This window comes from Triturus cristatus, chromosome 5_2, assembly GCF_964204655.1.
Source record: "Triturus cristatus chromosome 5_2, aTriCri1.1, whole genome shotgun sequence".
NCBI classification, from domain to species: Eukaryota; Metazoa; Chordata; class Amphibia; order Caudata; family Salamandridae; genus Triturus; species Triturus cristatus.
The window spans coordinates 328,511,521-328,532,994 of NC_140588.1; the positions used below are offsets into that span (position 1 = coordinate 328,511,521).

Here is a 21,474-nt window from a genome sequence, read left to right on the forward strand (position 1 = left end):
GTTTTTAGTTGGGAGATTAAGTTTGTTTGAATCCTGAGGGTCCCTAGGATCCAACTAGCCCACTAGGTACCTCCAGTAAGTGCCACAGAGCTGCGTTGCAGAGAGGTGTAAAAAGTGGCACGGCCTGGACCACCTCTCTGCAATGCAGCTCAGTGGCGCTTACTGGAAGCCCTTGGTGGGCTAGTTAGCCCCCAGGGGCCCTCAGGATTGAAGGGAAATTATATCCCCAATTTAAAACGTGCCATAGTGCGTGTTTGCACACGTCACCTCAGGCCCCGTCCCCTCCCTTCAGCACTGTGTAAACGTGCCCTGTGGCTGTTCTAAGTTGAGAGATTAAGTCCCCTTGAAGACTAAGGGTCCCTAGGGTCAAACTAGACTACTAGGTACCTCCAGTAAGCGCCACAGAGTTGCGTTTCAGAGAGGTGTAAAAAGGGGCTTGGCCCCAGAACACCTGTCTGCAGCGCAGCTCCCTGGCGCATACTGGAGATGCCTGTTGGGCTAGTTGGCCCTCAGGGACCCTCAGTATTGAAGAGGAATTAATTCCCCAACTTACAACTCGCCAGGGGGCGCATTTGCAGAGTGCTGCAAGGAGGGGGCATGGCCTCCGGCACGATGCCAGTCTTTTATTTATTTTATTTTTTTAAAGAAGGGGGGCTGTGTGGTTCCCCTTCTTATTCTAATTTATTGGCCCTGATGACCCCATCCCCCAGGGCCTGTCTCCTAATTATATTTTTTTGAAAAAAAAAATTTGGAAGGGCGCCACGTGGCCCCCCTTCCAAGGTCTTAATCGGCCCCAGGGACCCCAATCCCCAGGGCAAGCCGCTGTTTTTTATTATTTTTTAAAAATATATATTTATAGACACACCTAGGACATGCTGGACAAACTGTACGTACCTATCACCATGACGATTTGCGTGATATTCATTAAAAGGCGACTATGCATACAATGAATCCACGTGGAATGTATTTACACCACTAGTGAAGCTCTGACATGTCTGATGCCCTATCATGCCTAATCCCGGTAGACACCCTTGTCGTTTATTTATACAAACATGGGTAGATATTGACGGGCACATTTAATACACACGCACACCAAGCCATTCAAAGTGGATTCGACAAAAATTAGACCAAAACTATGCAAGAAACCCCCCTCACGGTTAATAAAACACACGTCCACTGCCGGATGTGTAATACTTTTTATTTTACTCTCTGGAAAGGGGACGAACATCACTTGAGAGTCACAGCGCGCTCCTGGCACAGCGCGCTCCTGGCAGAGCCCAATGCTGTGTTACACCCACCATTGCCTGCCGAGTGCCACACACCTCTGTGTTGTATTCCACTAGCTAGTGCATATGCTATGACACTCTCTAGCCCATTTGCTCTGTAACACCACCCCGTGAATATGTCATGCCACACTTGTCTTCGCACGGGTTATATTGCCCCATCTAACGTGCCTTCCTCGATGCCTATGTTATAACGCACAGCGCTATGCCATACATGTTACAATCTGGGATCCATATCTTTGTCACAGTGCATATGCAACGTTACACTCCCCAGCACATATTTTATATTACAACTTTAGAGACTAGTTAGGTTACACAACACTGCCCTGTGCATATTACACTCCAAGGCGCATATCGCATAGCACGCGCTAGTGCCTGTGCTATCTCGCGCTCTCCAATGAATCTGTCATTGCGCACAATGTATTGCATATTATATTTCACGCCCGGTTCATCTTATATCACACTTTTTGTTGCATAGTTTATACCATACACTATATCTAGTTTTCATTTTCAATCGTGCTCTCAGGACTATGTTCTATATAACATTGTGTTCACCTACCCTTTTCTCGGGCATTACATTTTGCGATAGGGGGTGGAGGGTCAGGGGGTGTTTCTGGCAAGTGAGCCCGGAGTCACAGTAACAAACGTCCTCTTCTTCCTGAATAAAAGTGAGATTATGCTGCATACTTGTTCATATTTTAAGTAGTTCGCACAGACACACGTTTTAAAAACAATAAAGTTCCTAATACCCGCCTTCTCTGAACAGTTAGCTTGCTGCCCCATCCCCCTCCTCCCTAACCTCTGTTGTGTGAATCCATGGACTAGCCTCCTCCCTCCTGCCATGCATGGTCTGATGTGCTGCCACTGCCCTCAATTTAGTATGATGTACCAGTCCACTCCTCCTGCCCTCCATTGCCCAATTCTATGCCCCATCATTGACCTCCTGCTTAAACTCTGTGCTTAGCTTGCTGCCCCTATTCTCCTTCCCCCTGCCCTCCGATGTCTTTGTGCATGCCCCTGCTCCATCCTTTTTGCCCACCATGTTCCATGGACATGCCACTCCTATCTACTCTGAGTGTTCTGTTGAGCTGCCACTCCCCTCCCACCTGCCTAGCATTGTCAGATGATTGTAACCTGTCCGTGCCACCTCCACCCTGCCTGTCCACATGCCATGCCCCTATCCTCTTCCTCCTGTCCTACATGGTCCATTGTACTGCCACACCCTTCTTCCCTCCATGGTCTGTTGTGCTGCAACTGCTCCTCCTGCCTGCCCCGTGCGGTCTGTTGTGAGGCCCCTTCCCCTGAACTTTCTTGTCTGTGCACAGGTCTATCCTCCATCGTCCTTTGTGCATGCCCCTGCACCCTCCTTCTTGCCCATCATAGCCATTGTGCTGCCACTAACCCTCCCACTTGCAATGCATGGTCTTCTGTGTTGCCATGGCCCCTCCCACCTTCCCTGTGTGGTCAGTTAGCTGCCTCAGACCCCCTCCCACCTTCCCTCCATGGTCTGTGTGTATGCCATCACAGTCTCACTGTTGCTCTTCATGGTGTGTCTTGCTTCTAGTTCCCATCCTGCCTGACCTCCATGGCTATCTTGCTGCTCCTGCCCTGCCCCCTTGCCCCCAGCCCTCTGTTTACATGTGCAGACTCCTACTCCCTCCCTCCTGGCTTGTCTGTTCCATTGTAATGCCCCTGATACGTCCCTCCTGCCCTTTATGGTCTGTTATGCTGCAGCTTTCTCTCCTGTCTGTCCATTATGGTCAGCTAGCTACCATGCCCCTCTGTTCTCTGTTGTCCATGTGCATGGTCCTGTCCCCTCCCTCTTGCTTTCTATGGATTGTTGTGCTGCACTTCCGTCCTGCATGCCCTGTGTGGTGTATTGTACTGCTGCAAACCCTGATGCCTGCCCTGCAGGGTCAGTTTTGGTGCACCTCTCCATGTCCCTCCTGTCCTCTGTTATCCAAGTCCATGTCCCTACCCCATTTCTTTCCATGATCTAATGTACCATACTTGCGAACATTTTGAACTTGGTAAGAGGGAGATTTTGAAAAAAACACTGGGGTATTGATTTTCCTCTTTGAGTTACATTAAAAAAGAGGAGATTGTAGACAGGAGACAGATCAAATAAAGCCCATTTGAGCTTAAAAACATTGGACGTTTCCTGGCTGAATCGGGTCTGTTGGCATGTATGGTTGTACTACCATTGCCTCTTCCTTCTGCACACAATGGTCTATTACATTGCCACAGCCTCTCTTGCAAGTCCTGTATTGTTGGTTTGTTGGCCCTGTCCCCCCTTTCCACTGCCCCCCATAGTCTGTTGTGCTGCCACGGCCCTTCCTGCCTGCTCAGTGTGGTTAAATTGTTGCCTTTGCACCCTCCTACCTGCCTTCAATTTTCAGAGTCCGTGCCCCTGGCCTCTGTCTCTCAACAGTATCCTAATGAACAACTAGATTGCTAACATTCTATATTTATTACAAAAGTGTGGAACGCCTGACGTCATCTTGATGTAATCAAAACTGTAATACCTAGAGCATTTCCTTTAGAAATTACATATAATGGAGGGTCCTATTTGCATCAAAATTATGGTTAGTGCTCTAAAAGACTAAAATAAGGACATATTTTCTGAGTTTTCAAATAGCGACAAAGCACTTTTAAATTATTTGTTATCTTTATGTTTTTTTATCCAGTTGACCACTTGATTAAATGTTGCACTTAGGGGAGAGGATGTGGTGTTACTTCCAGAACTGCAGACTTTGCAACTGGGGAACCAGGTTGGAGTTTCTGCTTCAGCTATGATTCTGGTCAAATCACCTAATCTCCCCATGTCTACAACCAAAATGAATTTGTTCTTGTGTGATGTAACCAATGCTCATGTAAAGCACTCCAATACCTGACAAGTCTGTACTATATAAAACTGCAAAAACACAAAATAATAAGTGTTTTGCACACTTCTGTCATTGGGCTATATTTGGGCTACATCTGGGTGATTTTGGGCTACATTTGGGCTCTTTTGTCTCCAGTGGCCATCTTGGGAGATTTATTTGTTATGAAGTTTCCTAATTTCCTCATGTACTGCAGTCTCCTCAGTAGGAAATGCTTTCAGTTTTTTACTTTGATTCCATCATGAAGGTATTCAGATATGTCACACATTTGCCATACATTCTGAATGTTAGCACTCTAGTTGCTAATTAGATTACTGTAGTAAAACTACTGTTCACCATGGAAGTCTGCTCCTGGTATTAAAATTGCATGTTTCAGTCTGCATGTCAAAATTTTTTAATGAAATAGAAGAGGATTTGAGAAGTCACTCAAAATGTGCCCTCATTTTTCTTTCTTCAGCATTAATCATAATTTCTATGGCAAAATGAACCCCCTCATTGTGTTCCTTTTTAAATTAAATGTTTTAAGTGTTACCAGTTTATTCCAATCAAGATGGCTTCAGGTGTGCCATACTTTTGTCATAATGAGGACAGTAAGCGCTCTAGTTGTTTTTAAGAACACTCTGGGACATTCTGTCATTGGGCTATACTTGGGCTACATCTGGGTGATATTTGGGCTACATTTGGACTCTTTTGTCTCTGGTGGCCATCTTGGGAGACTTATTTGTTATGAAGTTTCCTAATTTCCTCATTTACTGCAGTCTCCTCAGTAGGAAATACTTTCAGTTTTTTACTTTGATTCCATCAAGAAGGCATTCAGATGTGTCACACATTTGCCATAAATTCAGAATGTTAGCACTCTTTTTGCTCATTAGATCACTGCAGTAAAGCTACTGCTCACCAGGGAAGTCTGCTGCTGGTATTGAAAATGCATGTTTCAGTCTGCATGTCAGAATATTTTAATGAAATAGAAGAGGATTTGGGAAGTCACTCAAAATGTGCCCTAATTTTTCTTTCTGCAGCACTAATCATACTTTCTATGGAAAAATGAACCCCCTCATTTTGTTCCTTTTTAAATTAAATGTTTTAAGAGTTACCACTTTAATCCAATCAAGATGGCTTCAGGTGTGCCAAAAGTTTATCATAAGTAGGACTGTTAGCGCTCTAGTTGTTCTTTGGAACACTCTGGGAAGCTGCAGTAGAACACAAAGGAATCAACTGACAGTCTCTGCCCTTGTTGGATGTACATGTTTTACTGAGAATGTCAGACTTCATTCTCACATGACTGAGAAAGATAATGTGAATTTACAAAAAATAAGCTCTCAGTTTAGCTTATAGATCACCTTCCAAACCTCTGTGGGAAAAGCATGAGAAAATATTTTTCTCTCAATCATGATATCCCAGCAGAAGGCTTTTTCACATGGTGAAATCACCTTAGAACATACCACAATTCCTAAAATGAGTATGGTACCATCAACAAATGATTTATAATGTAACTAAAGTCTTAAAACCTTCTATTAACTGCAATGCTTTTTAATGAGGTGCTATCATGTATATTGGTCCCAAGATGGCTGCCAACACTTCTTGGATGAAGTGCTGACAGCCAATCAGATCTCAGGATGAGATGTGCGGTTAGGCTCCGCCCAGATATATATGTGATTTTACTTTTGATTTTCTCAGGAACTACTGAACAGATTGACACCATATATGCAAAAGGCACATGCCTGACCTGAGGACTACCTCTTTGCCAAATTTCAAGTAATTCTGTTCAGCCGTTCGGGCTGTACCTTGTACTAAAGGTCCCTATGGAAAATTGCATGGGGAAAACGCGTTTTGGAACCCCCCTTTTTTCTCAGCCCCCGCTTGACGAATCCCCCTGAAACTTTCAGGGTAGGAGCGGAGCGGAGCGCCCCACCTATTTTGAAAATTTCGCGAGGATTCATCAACCGGCGCCAAAGTTATTCCAAATAGAATGTTGCGGATTTCCTATGGAAACACGGTCCTAACTATAACTATCTACTGGCGACCGCCAGAAGATAATATATATATATATATATATATATATATATATATATATATATATATATATATATATATATTCACTGAAAAAACCATAGGTTTCAGGGACGTTATAGTTAGTTGGACATTTCACTCGTACAAAACCAGAGAAATTCCGCCATTATAGTTATTTCAGCTAACTATAACTCGCGCCCCCGCAATGCACTGCTGATGACGTCACATATTACATCATTCATGACATGGTCAGTGACATCACTGATGACATCTCAAATCACATCACTGATGAGATCACTGATGACATCATCCAGTGACTGTGTCACTGGATGAAGGGGGCTCATTTGCACACTTATTTTGTAAGGCCCCACCCCCTCCCTGCACCACTGTGCAAACACACCCCGAGCACGATGTAAATTGGGTGATTAATTCCCCTTGAGCCCTCAGGGTCCCCGGGGGTCAACTAGCCCACCAGGTACCTCCAGTAAGCGCCACAGAGCTGCGTTGCAGAGGGGTGTAAAAAGGGGAGTGGCCTTGGAACACCTTTCTGCAACACAGCTCTGTGGCGCATTCTGGAGGTACCTGGTAGGCTAGTTGGCCCTCAGGGACCATCAGTATTAATTCCCCAACTTACAATGCACCAGGGGGCGTGTTTGCTGAGTGCTGCAGGGAGGGGCGGGGCCTCCGGCGCGATGCCGGCTTTTAAAAAAAAAATGAAATTGTGGCCCCCCTTCTTTTAAAATATTTGAGGCCCTGGGGACCCCATCCCCCAGGGCCTGACCTATTTTTTACAGTTTTGCCCCGGGGGACCCCATGCCCCGGGGCATGGCCACATGTTTAATTAATTTTTTTGTAATAATTTTTTAAGGAGGGAGGCTCCTACAGTGTCCTGGGGGTGGGCAGCCCAGGACACTGTAGAAGCCTGCCCTGGGGGGTGGTGGTCCCCAGGGCCCTTGAAGGCTCCAGGAGGGGGGCCACGCAGCCCCCCTCCCTCAATAAATAAAGCCCCGGGGGTGTTGGTCCCCGGGGCTTGGGAGGTCGTTCAGCCCCCCACCCTATTTATTTTGTAGCCCTGGGGGTAGCAGTCCCCGCGGCTTGGGAGGTCGTTCAGCCCCCCACCCTATTTATTTTGTAGCCCCGGGGGGTAGCGGTCCCCGCAGCTGGGGGGCCCCCCTCAGCCCCCCTTTTAATTTTTTATGCATTTTGCCCCCGGGATTTAGTACCCCAGAGGCTAATTATTAAGGAAGCGCGAAAGCTTGCGCTTCGATTTCTTCTTTTTTTTACGGCCGGATCCGCGCACCCTGCGCGCATGTTGCCATTTAAAAAAAAAAAGGGGGGGCCCTGGGGGGTCCTTCTGGGACCCCCTAAGCAACACTAGAGGGTCAGAGTATTTCTACCCTGCCCCCTTTACATCTTTCACACACTTATTTCCCTTACTTCCTCAGCCTCGCTTCTACCGAGGCACAAAACGTCTGTCAACAGTTCCTGGTTTCGAATGTTGACAGACACTTGACAGCCAATTAACATTCAGCGCGTGATCAGGAGGGTGCGCGCATGGTTCGCAGAGGGTGCCCTCAGTGTGCGCATAGGGTGTGCGGATCCTCCGAGGCCATAGATATATATGTACTTTTAACTCTAATTTTCTCAGGAACTACTGAACGGATTTAAACCATTTAAGCAAAAGGCACAAGTCTGAACTGAGGACTACCTCTTTGCCAAATTTGGTGTAATTCCGTTCAGCAGTTCGGGCTGTAGCTGCGTCAAAAGGTCCTATGGGAAATTGCATGGAGAAAACGCGTTTTGGGTCCCCCCTTTTTTCTCGGTCCCCGCTTGATGAATCACCCCGAAACTTTCAGGATAGGAGCAGACCGGAGCTGGCCAAAAGTTTGGAAAATTTTGCGAAGATTCGTTAATCGGTGCCAGACTTATTTGGAATAGAATGTTGCAGATTTCCTATGGAAAATAGGTCCTAACTATACCTACCTACTGGCGTCTGCCAGTAGGTAATATATATATATACATATATGAATGAAGAAAGACCTTCCTGCACATAAACTGTCGTTAATGGCGTTTTGCTCTTTCAGCACACATAGAAAAATCAAAAACAAGGAGAAATATAAGTATTTCTCCTCGTTGCGCCATTGTAATTCCTGCTATTGCATGGAGTTAGTTTTTGGCGCTGCCTCAGATTTACAGATCCTGGTAAATCTAGGGCAGCTTCAAAAAGTAATGGGCGTTGGGGTGAAAGGCCCACAGCAACACCCATTGCACAACCCTTTCACGCAAAGTGATGCAAGTAAAGGTGCCATATTTACAAGGCGGCGTTAAGTCACAAAAAGTGGATTAACGCCGTTTTGCAAATATGGAGAGGGGCATAGCGCTCCCTGAGCATCACTATAAGTGATGTTCTGGTTGTGCTATCCCCTTGTAAATATGCCCACAAATTTAGCAGGAAGCTAGATCTTGTCCTGCAGGTTGTGCTTTTTTGTTAATTGGTGTAAGTCCAGTCAGTTGTTTTTGAGAAGTTAAGGTTTAAATATATCTGGACGATTGGGTCCGTGAGAAGCTCGCAAGAGTCTTGTGGGAGCGCCAGTTTAAAAATAGAGCATTCTGATTGCCCCAGGGGGCTTTTTTTTCCCTTGGGCCATCTTGCTTCCGCCAGAGTCAGACTCTTATGGGAGCGAGCGCTCTGATTGGCTACCAGCATCATGAGAAACATGTTGCTGCCAGCTAGACTTGGTCCCCAGTCCTGAAGTAAATTTTAAAAAATAATATACGGGGGCAGGTATGGATACCCTGCCCTCCACAGGCCCCATGGGGGGGCTCCAGAGGGATGCCTGATTGGGGAAAAAGAAAACTAAATCAACACATTTTGCAGTAATCCCGTAGGAGTCCTGCGGGATCGCGGCAAAAAACAAAAGAAAATGGCGAGCGTCGTATATTTCTACTAATTTTGAGGAGGGGGCTGTCAGTAGGAGCCCCCTCCCTGAGCCATTTTCGGCACTGGGGACCCCATCTCCTGAGGCAAGATCTAGCTATTAAGGGGAGGAGGGGTATGTTGCTCCCCTCCCTGAGCTGCTTTCAGCCTGGGCCCAATTTAATTTTTTAGTGTGAGGTCATGCAACCCCTTTCCCCGAACCGGGTTCAGCTCTGGGGTCCCCATCCCTTGGGGCCCCATGTATTTTATAGGGAGAAAGGGTCTGCACCCCACTTCCCAACACGTTATTTAAACGGTAGCAAACACAAAGTCTGCTCCCAGCAGACCGGAGCTTTACAAATGCTCCCGCCGGCTGGGAGCAGACTTATGTGATTCCCTGCCCACACTGATATGGCCAGAGATACAGAATAACAGATTGCTCACACCTGGAGGGAGCAACATAAATATCTGCTCCCTCCGGGTGGGAGTAATGCCAGCTCCCACAACGTGTGGGGAGCTCTCTGGGGCTAAGGGGGCCCTTGGACTCCCTCCACAGTCCCCAACATGTACTTGATGGGTGCCCTGGGCGGGCACCAGGAAAATCGCCTATTTAAAATGTGGGCAACGGGTGGTGGGGTCCTCGGGGCCATATAAGGCACAGGGTAGGTTGCCAAGTGGCCCACCTCCCTTTTAAGAAAATACGGCCCTGAGAAATGGGGTGCCCAGGGCCTAATAAGGCTTGGGAGGGGAACCATGTGGCCCCCTCCCCTTTCCATTAAAAATGGCCCTGGGGGATGCAGTCCTCTCTCTTTAAAAAAAAAATAGATGCCCTCAGGATAGGGTGCCTGTGGCCTGAGAAGATTCGGGGAGGTATGCAGTATGGCCACACTCCCCTTCAATAAAAAAATCACACGTTCCCAGGGATGGGGTCCTAATAAGGATTGGGGATAGGGGCCGTGCGGCCCCCTCCCCATTGTTTAATATATTTGGCCCTGGAGGGTGGGATTGGAAGCCTGCTGGGTATTTGGCCACAGGCAGGCCAAGCCCTGTGATGAACCCCCTGCTGCGCATTGCCAAAGGCTGTGCACAGTGTGGTGTTGGAGCCAGGCCCTGTTTCCAACTCCTACAGGCAGCCAACACAGTCCCTGTGGCTAACTCCACACCATGCATGAGCAAAGGCTGTGCACAGTGTGGGGTTGGGAGTCTGGCTGCAACACAGGCTCTGAGGCTAACCCCACACCATGCACGAGCAAAGGCCATGAACGGTGTGGGGTTGGCTGCCTTCAGGTGGCTGCCTGCAGCCAACCTCTCACCGCTCGCAATGAAAGGCTGTGTGCAGCATGAGGGCTGCCTCCGGGGGGGGGGGGGGTAGGCTGCCTCCGTTTCCCTTTTATCTGTGGTTTATAGTCAACATGAGCTCAGCTATCCATGAAGTGTATGGTATAGGGTCAATGTTGCACTTAACACAAGCTTGCTTTACCAATGGGGTTGTATATATTGTATTGTATAGAGTATTTATAAAGTGCAACAATCACCCAACGGGCATCTCGGCGCTACAGTACATGATACATTGGCCAGTAGCTAGGGGGAGCCAGAAATAGAGCAAATAGAACCATAAAGAAAATTAATAAGCTCCAGAAAACAGCCAAGTCTTAAGTCTTCTCCTGAACTGCAGAAGATCATGAGACTGTCTGAGTTCCAGGGGAAGGCTGTTCCAGAGATTAGCTGCAGAAAAACTAAAGGCTCTGCCCCCTGACTTGGCTTTCCGAACCTTTGGAACTTTCACCAAGTAGGCAGTGGTAGAGCGAAGACACCTGGTGGGTATATACCACGTGAAGATGTCTTGAAGGGGTATGGGTCCTAGTCCGTGCAAGGCCTTAAAAACCAGACATAGAGACTTAAACTGGATCCTCTGCGTTAACGGTAACCAGTGAAGCTCAGCAAGAGCCAGCGAACCTGATGACCGACGTGGTTTCATCAATGCCAATTTGGCCGCCATGGTCTGTACTCTCTGGAGGCGTTCAGTCAAAAATTTAGGGGCGTCCAACAAAAGAGCATTGCAATAGTCTAGTCTACTGAGGATGATACCACCACTGACCAGTGCTCTGGCCGCCTCTGGTAGTAGTGGAAAAATTTTCTTCAAGGCTTTGATCAGAGAAAAACAGGTCCCTACCACCTTATTGACATGCATCTCCAGAGTTAAAGTGGCGTCGAGCATAACTCCCAGATTGCGTACAGCTTTAGCCGGCACCACAGTAGGCGTAGATAAAGAAGATCAAAGATTCTCAGGAAAAGGGGGGGAATCCTCCCGGTGGTGCAATAGATAACCTCAGTTTTGAAGTCCAACTAGGGGTCGCATGTAAACATTAAAAAGAATGGGACTAATCGCCGACCCCTGTGGAACGCCATGGTGGACGTCAAAAAACTTGGACTGATACGGTGAAAGGGAAACCGCCTGACACCTATCCAATAGGTAGGATCGAAACCAATCAAGGGCAATACCAGACATCCCAATTTCTTCCAGTCTGGTCAGCAAGATTTCATGATTGACCGTATCGAAAGCGGCAGACAGGTCGAGCAAAATTAAAATACCTGATTGCCCCCTGTCAGCTCGCATCCAAAGATTATCCAATACGGTCACAAGTGCGGTCTCAGTACCATGGCCAGGTCGAAAGCCGAATTGATATGATAGTAGTAAAGACACTTCTATTATTCAGAGCAATTTACACTTACTTTCATAGCTTTAATGCAATACTCATTTATAGAGCAATGTGATGTAATATGTGAGGTAATAAGCAGTGCATGGCAGAGGCCCAAGTTATAGTTAACTCTGCTAACTATTACTGGTGAATTTCTGTGTTTTGTTGAGTTCAAAACGTTAATGTTGTCACTGACATTCACTTAGAAAATCAAAGGTTAAAGTAAAGTTATAGTTAGGTGATATATGTATACATATATATATGTAAGGCTGATCATTAAAAAAGATGTTTTCTACCAAGTGCAGCTGACAATGTGCACTGCTTGGAATTAGAATGTTTATCTTTTATCAATAAAATATTGATAAACCAATGGGCAAGTGCTAATGGAATTATGTGAATAAGTTGCTTTAGCTTTTATCGCATATTAATGTATTTAGCGCATTTTCCAATTAAAAAAGTATTGTTTCTAGCTCAAGTGGATAAAATACTTCCAGAAAATATGCAACACGATTTGAGTGTTTCATTAAGATAACTTTGACACATAATTAGGTGTTCGATGCCGCATATCCATAGTAGCCCTGCCAATGGTAAAGCTCTGCAGAGTGGTGTGGTAGCTGTCACTAGGATGATGAAATCCGTATTTCACAGGGGAAATATAAGTGTATCTGAGCTTGATAGACATCTGTCACAGTAAGGGTTGAACCTCAAGTATGAGGACAATGATGGGGAAGAGGGAAGCGGAGGCAATACATATTGCTTCAGCTTGACTCAGGGAGTGGTGGTAGGTTATGGCCTTGCAGAGTAAGCCGAAAGATGTGTATTGTGGATGCTGTGCAAATGATTACTTTGAGGGGAATAAGGTAAATGAAGCTTAAAGGTTCTTAGATATGCATGTACAATAAAGGCATTGTGATCCTAAGAGAACCGCTATAAATTGTATTCTTCCTAATCTTGACAGGGATTGACTGATGTGCCATTTATGAGAAGGAAATCAGATACTGGATCTAAATAAACGTTGCAGATGAAAACATTCTTTATCCATTTTAATCTTTCATCTTCTAAATAAAACAGGTCAAGTGGAACAAATTAACTACAGATGTTTGCAGCAATCAAATTCTATCACAGAAGGTTACTGATTTCGGCTCACCCAAAATATTTGCTTAATCAGAGGTTTACATTTGTAAAGTGCAGAACTAAGGGGCTGATTCACAAAGGTAAATGAAACTTTTGAAAAATTTACACTTTTGAGTAAGTTTGCTACTTTTTGGCTATCCACAAAATCCGAGTGTAAAGTTACTCAAAAAGTTTAACTTACATGTCTCACCCATGATAAAGGGGGTGGAGCCAAATTTATCAGTGTAAGTTACTACTACTAAAGTAGGAGTAAGTCCAGCACCACACATAACCACCGGTACTGCAACACCATCTTATAGAATAATGGAGTTAGGGATGTTAATAAAACCGCACATGAAGTAATGCTAAATTAAACTAAATTATTTCAAATAGTTAAAAATATAAATAAATATAAGTTAACATTGAAACATATGTAACAAGCATTGACATAGCCAATGGGTCTCGCCTTTGGGACCTTATAAGTGTTTAGCCATGCAACAGTTAATGTTGTTGCAGTAAGGATATTGTGCTGCATAACTAAATACTTATAAGGTCCCAAAGGCGAGACCTATTGGCTATGCCAATGCTTGTTAGCTGGTAGCGGCTGGGCAGAGCACGCACATGTGGTAACCAACGCCGTCACACACATGGCTGCTGGAGACATGGCGCACCTAAACGGACTACGGCGTAAGACATAGAAGTAACTCCTACAATGATAGTGGTATTCAAGCGGGTACCCACTGGGTCTATGCCATAGGATGCAGACTCCGCATTTGATGTGCACTCACGATGCCTTGTTAGTGACCTGACGCTCAGCTCATCAACGAGCCAGACTTACAAACAAACAAGCACATTCTAACCAAGCTCAAACACATTCTGTAATTAAACCGTTCCATCAAAAAATAAAAATCTATTCATAATGACAAAATAAGGAAACACGTCTCTCTGCACTCAGCAAGAGATGTGAACTCTGAGGGCAACCAGCAACGTCTGATTAACCAGCAGAGGCAGCATGAACGTACAGTTGCCAGCAGGCGGTGGGAGGGAGAGAGAGAGAAAGGGAAAGAGTGCAAAAGAGAGAGAGGGGGAGAGAGAGAGAGCGAGAGAGGGGGAGAGAGGGAGCGAGAGAGAGAAAGAGAGGCGGGAGAGCTAGAGAGAAAGAGAGAGAGAGAAAGAAAAAAGAAGTGCACGAAAAGGAAGGGAAGAAATGGGAGGAGAAAAAGGATGAGGTTGCCTGGAGCCAGGGTGGTGACGGGCAACCCGTGGTGGAAGGTGAAGTAAAATATACCCAATACTGCTGGGATTGTTGGACAAGGGAGGAGCCTGGTCAACCTTTCTGGACAGGGGTGTAGCTTCAATTGGTGCAGCAGATGCAGTGGCACCGGGATATAGAGGCTAAGGAATGAAGAGAAGAGTGCTTAAATTAAGCACTGCTCTTGATGCTTCCTCCTGTTGTATTTCTTGGCTATGCTGGTGTAATTTCTGTTGTGTTCTGCTCTGTGTTTCCTATTTAGGATTAAAGTACCTTAAAAATGAAAAGAGCAAGTAAATATCCACGCTTACGGAGTCACCGGGTCCTTCTCAGCTTAGGGAGTGTAATGAGACGTGGGGCGTATAATGACCACAGCAATACCGAATTGCAGATTTTTGAGACATTAAAAACAAGCATTGGCATAGCCAATAGGTCTCGCTTTTGGGACCTTATAAGTGTTTAGCCATGCAACAGTTGCATAACTAAATACTTATAAGGTCCCAAAAGCGAGACCTATTGGCTATGCCAATGCTTGTTTTTTGCTTAGCATTTTCTGGTTTATTATTCAGGGCTTGGGTTGGTGCCCAGGGAACTGTCGAACAGAGAAATAGCGATTTGTCGAAGATGGCAAGGCACCGTGTTTTTAGAGGGAAACTGGGATTATAACTCTGGCCTCTTTGTTTCATAGTCTGTAGGTTACGAGTCAGTCACTGGGCCATATTGTTTTCTCTATGAAGCTAATCTTGACTATTCTTCATCGACCACAAACCGATTTTTTTTCACAAATTTTAACAGATCTTTTTAATGCTCGATTCAGGAGTGCTCATTAATATTCCTGAAATGTGCAGACATGGGGTCGTTCTAGGCAGGATTTGCATTAATCTGCAGGTGTTACTTAGATCTCTGAAGTTTGCGCACAACCCAACGAGCTGTCCTCACAGAATTGTCTTACTATTGAACTCTAAAGGTGAAGTATTCCCTTGTAATGTTTTACATTGTGGTGGAACGTTCTTATCAGTGAACAATGAAGATTCCATGCTCACTACGAGACAACTTCTTCAAGAGAATACATTCAATGTAGCGCCTGTGTTTGTCTGGTGTGAGTAACACTAGAGCCGCGCTGTCGTCAGTCTGTTAACACCTTGCAGGCTTTGAGTTCCACTTCCTGTTTTCTCATAGCCCTCATGGAAGCGTCTGCTGAGGCCACTGGGCAAATACAACGACCGCCGCCAGTCATTCGGAGCAGAGTGTGTACAGGGGAGTGATAAACGGCTTTGTGAAGTGCAAACTCCTTTGATGCCATCTTCGTTGCCACCGGGAGCAAGCTGTGCCTTTTGTCAAAATGTCTGTTTATCCAGGGTCACTGCGGTGCCCTTTCCAGGTGTTATCACGCCGATAAGAACCGTTCCTCTGACTGCACGGCCGTTTGTTTCCATTTGACAGCGAAGACGCATTCACCTTTAAGCATCTCCTCGCCACCCAGGCGCCTTGTAGCCCCTCCGTCAAGGCGCCTGATCCTAGAATCAAGGGGTTGAAGGTAGTTAGTTGATAGATGACAGTTGTCAATGGTGATGGAGCATTCATGTCTGATCGCTAATGATTCCAAGTAAAATTCATACTGATGAGTCATTCTAACAAGCATTGGCCGCACGCGCGCCTCGCGCTTAAAGTTTAAAAAAAAAAGACAAGCCCGGCGGAGCGTGGCGCGCGTGCGCTTGGGGGCGGGGGAGCGCATTCCAGGCGGGGGAGCGAACCCTTTGAAGTGCTCCCAAAAAGCGGAATGCATGGCGGCACCAAGCGCGTGATTGTGCGCGTGCTAGCAATGCAATCCGCTTTTTGGGAGCACTTTGAAATGCCCTTTTACAATAGTCACGCTTTGCGATCGCTTACGCGATAGCAAGGCGAGACCTAAAAATGGATCAAGTGATAAGAACCGCTCAAAAAAGGTCAAGAGAGCAGGAGTTATTGGGCGAACTGACGCCAGTGTATAGGTAATAAAGCAGTACTAGTGTATAGAAGAGGTTGCTCTACTAGATTATAGACGGGGGTAGAAGTATTAAGATATAGGGACAGTGGCGTAGCAAGGTCAGGTGGTACCCGGTGTGGAAATTTCTTGTCACCCCTGGTTTAAAACACATATCCTTGCCACTTTGTCACCCTTTCAGTGATTTCTTGTCACCCCCGGATTGACAAAATGGCAAACATATATGTTTAAAACACATATTTTTGCCATTTTGTCACCCCCCTCAGCAATGACACTCAGGGCGTCCCACACCCCCCTTCCTACGCCACTCTATAGGGCTGGCATACAGGAAAATCATAGTTCCTGGAGAAGGCGAAAGGGAACTGGGTTGAGTATAGAAAGACAGTTTATGAGAGTAACAAAGAAAATAAGGGAGGCATAGACAGGACCACTGGAAGTATGCGGCGGAGAGGACCAAATTATGCAGCAGTTTGCAAAATTATTTAGCAAGAAAAGAAATTATATGGCATAATGCGGCACATTGTGTGATAGTTTTATCTCCTATGTCATTTTTACACGTCAACATTATGCGGTGAAAGGTGTAACCTCACAAGTACCAGTGTAACACTCAAATACAGCAATAAGCCAAAGAAAGGTGTGACCAGTAAACATTTGCGAATGGGTTTCCACAGCGCGTCGCTGTGTTTTTCGTGACTTACATCCAGTTGAGCTAGAAACAAAAATTGACATACAAGTGGCAGAAGCAGCATGTGACGTAACGGTCAGAGCTGCCGACATTGGACATGGGGAAGGTTCCAATATCGGGGTCGGCTTAACGTCCTGTGATTTTGGGCAAATCTCTTAATATCCCTGCGCCTATTAAAAAATGAATGTATCCTTGTGAAACATAACTGTTGCTCATGTAAAGCGCTCCAAACTCTTCGGGTCGCGTTTGCGCTATATAAAACTGCAGCAAAAAATAGCATGCTAAAGATGTCAGAATCCCTCCACCCCATTGATGTCATCATGACAGAATGTTACTATTACAACAGGTAGAGATGGAGGAGAACGCGTCGCTGTTTGTAGTAGGGGCCAGCTTTTATCATCTGTTGTGTGCTCCCTTTTGCCCTGGAGGTCCCATCTCGATCTTCTAATGTTTCATCACTTACGCCCTGTAGTGTTCAGCCAGATGAAAGCGCCCGTGGGTTAAGTGTTTTGTGTGCTGGACCTTGGGCCTGGATCTCTCCCCGCAGGGGTGGAAGCCCATCTCCTCCCACTGTTGACATGGCGCTATTTAAAACATAGCTGTTGGAGGGTGCAGTGCCTTAGCACCTGTGGAGAGTAAAGCAGGCTAGAGGTCGTGGCTTTGAAGCGGGTTCCATACAAGTGCAAACAGTTGTTTAATTGGCTAACAGAACAGAGGAAGCTGCACAGAGCTCTCAGGTAAATGCTGACAGGCGGCTGAGGGTGCAGGTAGCCCTTCCGAGTGACAGCCAGCTGCGGCTGTGAGTGACGTCTGTGACCGGAAGCTGCTGAGCAGCTTGTGGTAAAAATAGTACGTAGTAATACTGATGGCGTGATCAGAATTGGCAGAGTGAGGAAGAGTTTGGGAGCAGCTCCAGATAATGAAGAGGATTTAAGAGGAAGCGGAAGAGAGTAAATGTCTTACTGCAGTCGACAACATGGTGTATAAATTCAAAAGTAAAAATTGTTTGTTTTTTAGATAGAGCTTGTTGCTGCAGTGCCACGGGATGTTGCCACTGTAATTTATAATTGTTAACGTTGCCATGTCTGAACTCTGCTTTTTAACTTTCTCTGAAGAGCGAAAGCCTGCCGCACCCAGATCTTTGCTGCAGGAGCATTCACCCCTCCGCTATCCTTGCGACGCAATACGTCAAGGATCTAGAAAGGAGGCAGCCTAGAGTAAAGAAATAAATACCGTTTTCACCCCTAATTAACGAAAAAGTGAGATCGCCGCGTCTCACAGACCCACCCAGTTCTTTCCCAAAAAGTTGAAAAGGCCCCTCGCGACCTCCTGTTTCATGTTTTGGGTGGCACGGGCAGATTATGTGATTTGCCCAGAATCACAGTGTGTTGAGCGGACGCCAAGCTCGAACCTGGTACTCCAGCTCCAAGGTGAGCAGTTCTGGCCATTAGGCATAACATGCAGTTGGCCTGGCTCTAGCAGGGCGGGAGGGGAGGGGGGGTTAATTAATTATGTTTAAAACGTGCTGGGAGTAATGCAATTATTACCGTAAGTAATTAAAGCATTGGTAGATGCAACTGAATACTGAATCGATACGAGGTGAGATGTACGGTGAAGCTGCAGGAACTTATCTGTGCAAAAAAATGCAGCGCCACTAAATCGCAGAGTACCAGTATCCGATTGGTTGTTATTGTATGCTTTAAGCCAGGTGAACTGGTTCTGCATGGACTTGTAAAAGGTAAGAATGAACAAGCATTTGCGATGTAATCGGTACGATTGCATTGCAAATGCTTAAGTTTAAAACTGAGTGCGGCACCGCTTTACAGACACCGCGCTCGGTTTCTTTATATATTTCTTAACTTCAACACTGAGTGTGGTGTCCTTGAAGTGGGCGCTGCGCTCAGAGCTAAAGTTAAGAAATATATCAATAAACCGAGAGCGGTTCCGTGAAGCGGCGTCGTGCTCAGTTTCAAGTTAAAAAAGTTAAAAAGCGTGCACGCCTCACGCGGCAGCAGGGGGAGGGGAGAGAAGAGGGGTCCTGCGCGATTCACTTGTGGGAGCGAGCGGCTGGCGCCGAGATAATTGATAACATATGGCGCCAGCCGCTCGCTCCCGCAAGTGAATCTCCAGATGTGCATGCGTTGCCATTGAAGGCAATGGAACGCATGCACGTTTTTGGCTGAAAAGACGAAGAAATTCCAAAAGGTCTTTTTGCCTATGCAGCGCATGCGCGCTGCGTAGGCGAGACCTAAAAAGGGGACGTATTTATTGTTTAAATGAAAAATTTTGTAATACCCTATTTTGAAGTTATGCAATTTCTTTACATTTTCCCTATTTGTAACCATAGGAAGACTTGACACCTGGGGCAGAGATCTCTACATGATAAAGTATAACGAAAAACATAATATATTTAACTTAAAAATATATATTAAAAATAGTTTCTATTAAATATTAATGCACATGAATTTAATATTTTTTAATTAACAAAATAAAGAAATGCTATACCACTATTAAATAATATTGAAATAAACCATTAATTGATGGCAATATATTAAATTAAAATTATTTTCTGAAGTTTAAAATAAAAATAAAAATAAACTCCCATTTAAAGAAAAAAAATCGAAATTTTTATGTATTAATAATTATTAAAAGTGACGTATAAAATGAATAAAAAATTATTTTGTTCTGTTTTCATAAAAAACTATTTTACATAATTGTTCACATTCAAAATAAGTTATTACATATTTTCCAATTTAATACTAAATATGTACTATTTTTGTATTTGTTTAACACATTTATATTCATTTAAAATATTAGCTAATTTAGATAATTTAATATAAATTACGATTCTTTTCTATTGGGTTTTAATATAAGACCCTGCCTCCATTATTTTTTTGAGAGGGTGTTGGAGTGCCAATAATGGGTCACGTGCTTTGCTGGATGTAGTGCTACTTTTTTTTTTTGCAACAATTTACTCTTGGAATTTGGAAATAGCCAAAAGTAGTAAACTTACTCAAAAGTGTAAGATACCTTTGTGAATCCCACCCCATGTCTGTATCTCTGGGTGGTAATCGGGTGGGAAAAAAGTTTGCAAGTGCTTTTTTCACTTGGTCAAAGATTTTTGCTCGACCAAATATAAACAGGTGTATTTGATCATGTGAAAATAGAATTCACAAAATAATTACTTGATTACTCCTGGCAAAACTGTGACTTGCAGCTTCTCAGGAGTACTTATGGAAATGTTTTGTAATTCCAGAAAAGTGGCAACTTCAGACGTAGGAGAAACCATACAGTAAAATTTCCACACATCTTTCTAACTGGACCCACTGTGTCTCCATTTTGATTATTGGTTCTAACATTCTGATCCTTTGTCCCTCTTATGTAGTCACTCACTAAAAATGTAACTCTTACCCATCACTTTAAATAATGACTGCATAAGTGGAAATGGACCATGATCCACTTATCCATGGCAAAAAATGTATGCTGCCTGAGCCAATCCCTTATTTGCAATAGGGGCAGGGCTTATCTGATGATATTCAAAAACATAGGCATAGAAAAAAGCCTGTATCTGTGTGTGTAGGTGTTGGCATAGAGCCAGGTGGTCCATTGCACCTGTTAGTGACAGGTAAGTATATTTCCGTGCAGGAAAATCAGGTCGTTTTCAGTAAAAATGCCTTATCAGCTGGACAGAGGTGTATTGTTAAGCTTTTAATTTCGAGCAATATATCGCTATACTGCTAAGTAACAGCACTACTGCAATTTGATAAGCAAAAATATTTTTTATTTCAGGAGTACCAAGATAGCATGAACAACCTAGTGATTTCTGAAACGGAGCTAAAGCAAGTAGCTTACATTTTTAAGTGCAACAAGTCTACGCTACAGATCAAAGGCAAAATAAATTCAATCATAATTGGTGAGTAGCCTTTTCTGCTAGGACAGTTTTGTTTCAATCCAAAGCTAGTGAATTAAAATGTGAAAAAGTTTTCAGAAGACTTGGCTGGTGGTTGCAGCGAGAGTGGCTAAGCGAAACATTGCACGATCTCGTGACACAGCGACGCCCCTTTGAATCGAAGACTGGGAATCAGATTTGCACTGGTGCAGGTGGAGCCAGTTGTCTATCAAAGCAGGCACAATATAGTGAAGGGGTTGTAAGTCCAGAGGGTGTCCTTCCTCTTTTCAATGGGATAATGCGCTAGCACCAAATGTCCCTATAATGGGAGACCCCTGGCCCACTGGAAAACAATTTAAACTAGGGTGAAGGACAGAGCTGGTACTAGGGTGTGGGGGTCAGTCCTCTATCCCAATGGATAGCCAATGAAAATTCGATCACAAGTCTTTGCTAAGAATGAGTCCAGTTAGTCAGTTTTTATTATTCATCCAAATAGCTTTGGTGAGCCAAAGTATAAAGAAAAGAAGTAAAGGGCACATGTGTTTCGCCACCAGTTATGGGCAGGCATGGAACTTTTTCAAGGCTGAAAAAAGTACATGAGTATGCAACCAAACAACATAATAATCCCCAAAGTGTACAAGCATTCAATATTCCAGTAAACAGAACAAGAGAACTCATTACATGTTCCCTTACCAAAGAGTCAGACCGCACCCAAACAAATTTTGTATACAAAGTAGACAGAGGTAGTTGAAAAAATAAC

The 21,474-nt window shown here is 44.8% G+C and overlaps 1 protein-coding gene across 1 annotated transcript in view; it reads left to right on the forward strand.

Moving 5' to 3' along the window:
• Positions 1-21,474, forward strand: part of CAP2 (cyclase associated actin cytoskeleton regulatory protein 2) — a 472,201-nt gene that overhangs the window by 399,769 nt on the left and 50,958 nt on the right. The window contains exon 10 of the mRNA XM_085607081.1: positions 20,615-20,738. Within this exon, the coding sequence (XP_085463207.1) occupies positions 20,615-20,738 (124 nt within the window). The remainder of the gene's footprint in view (positions 1-20,614; positions 20,739-21,474) is intronic.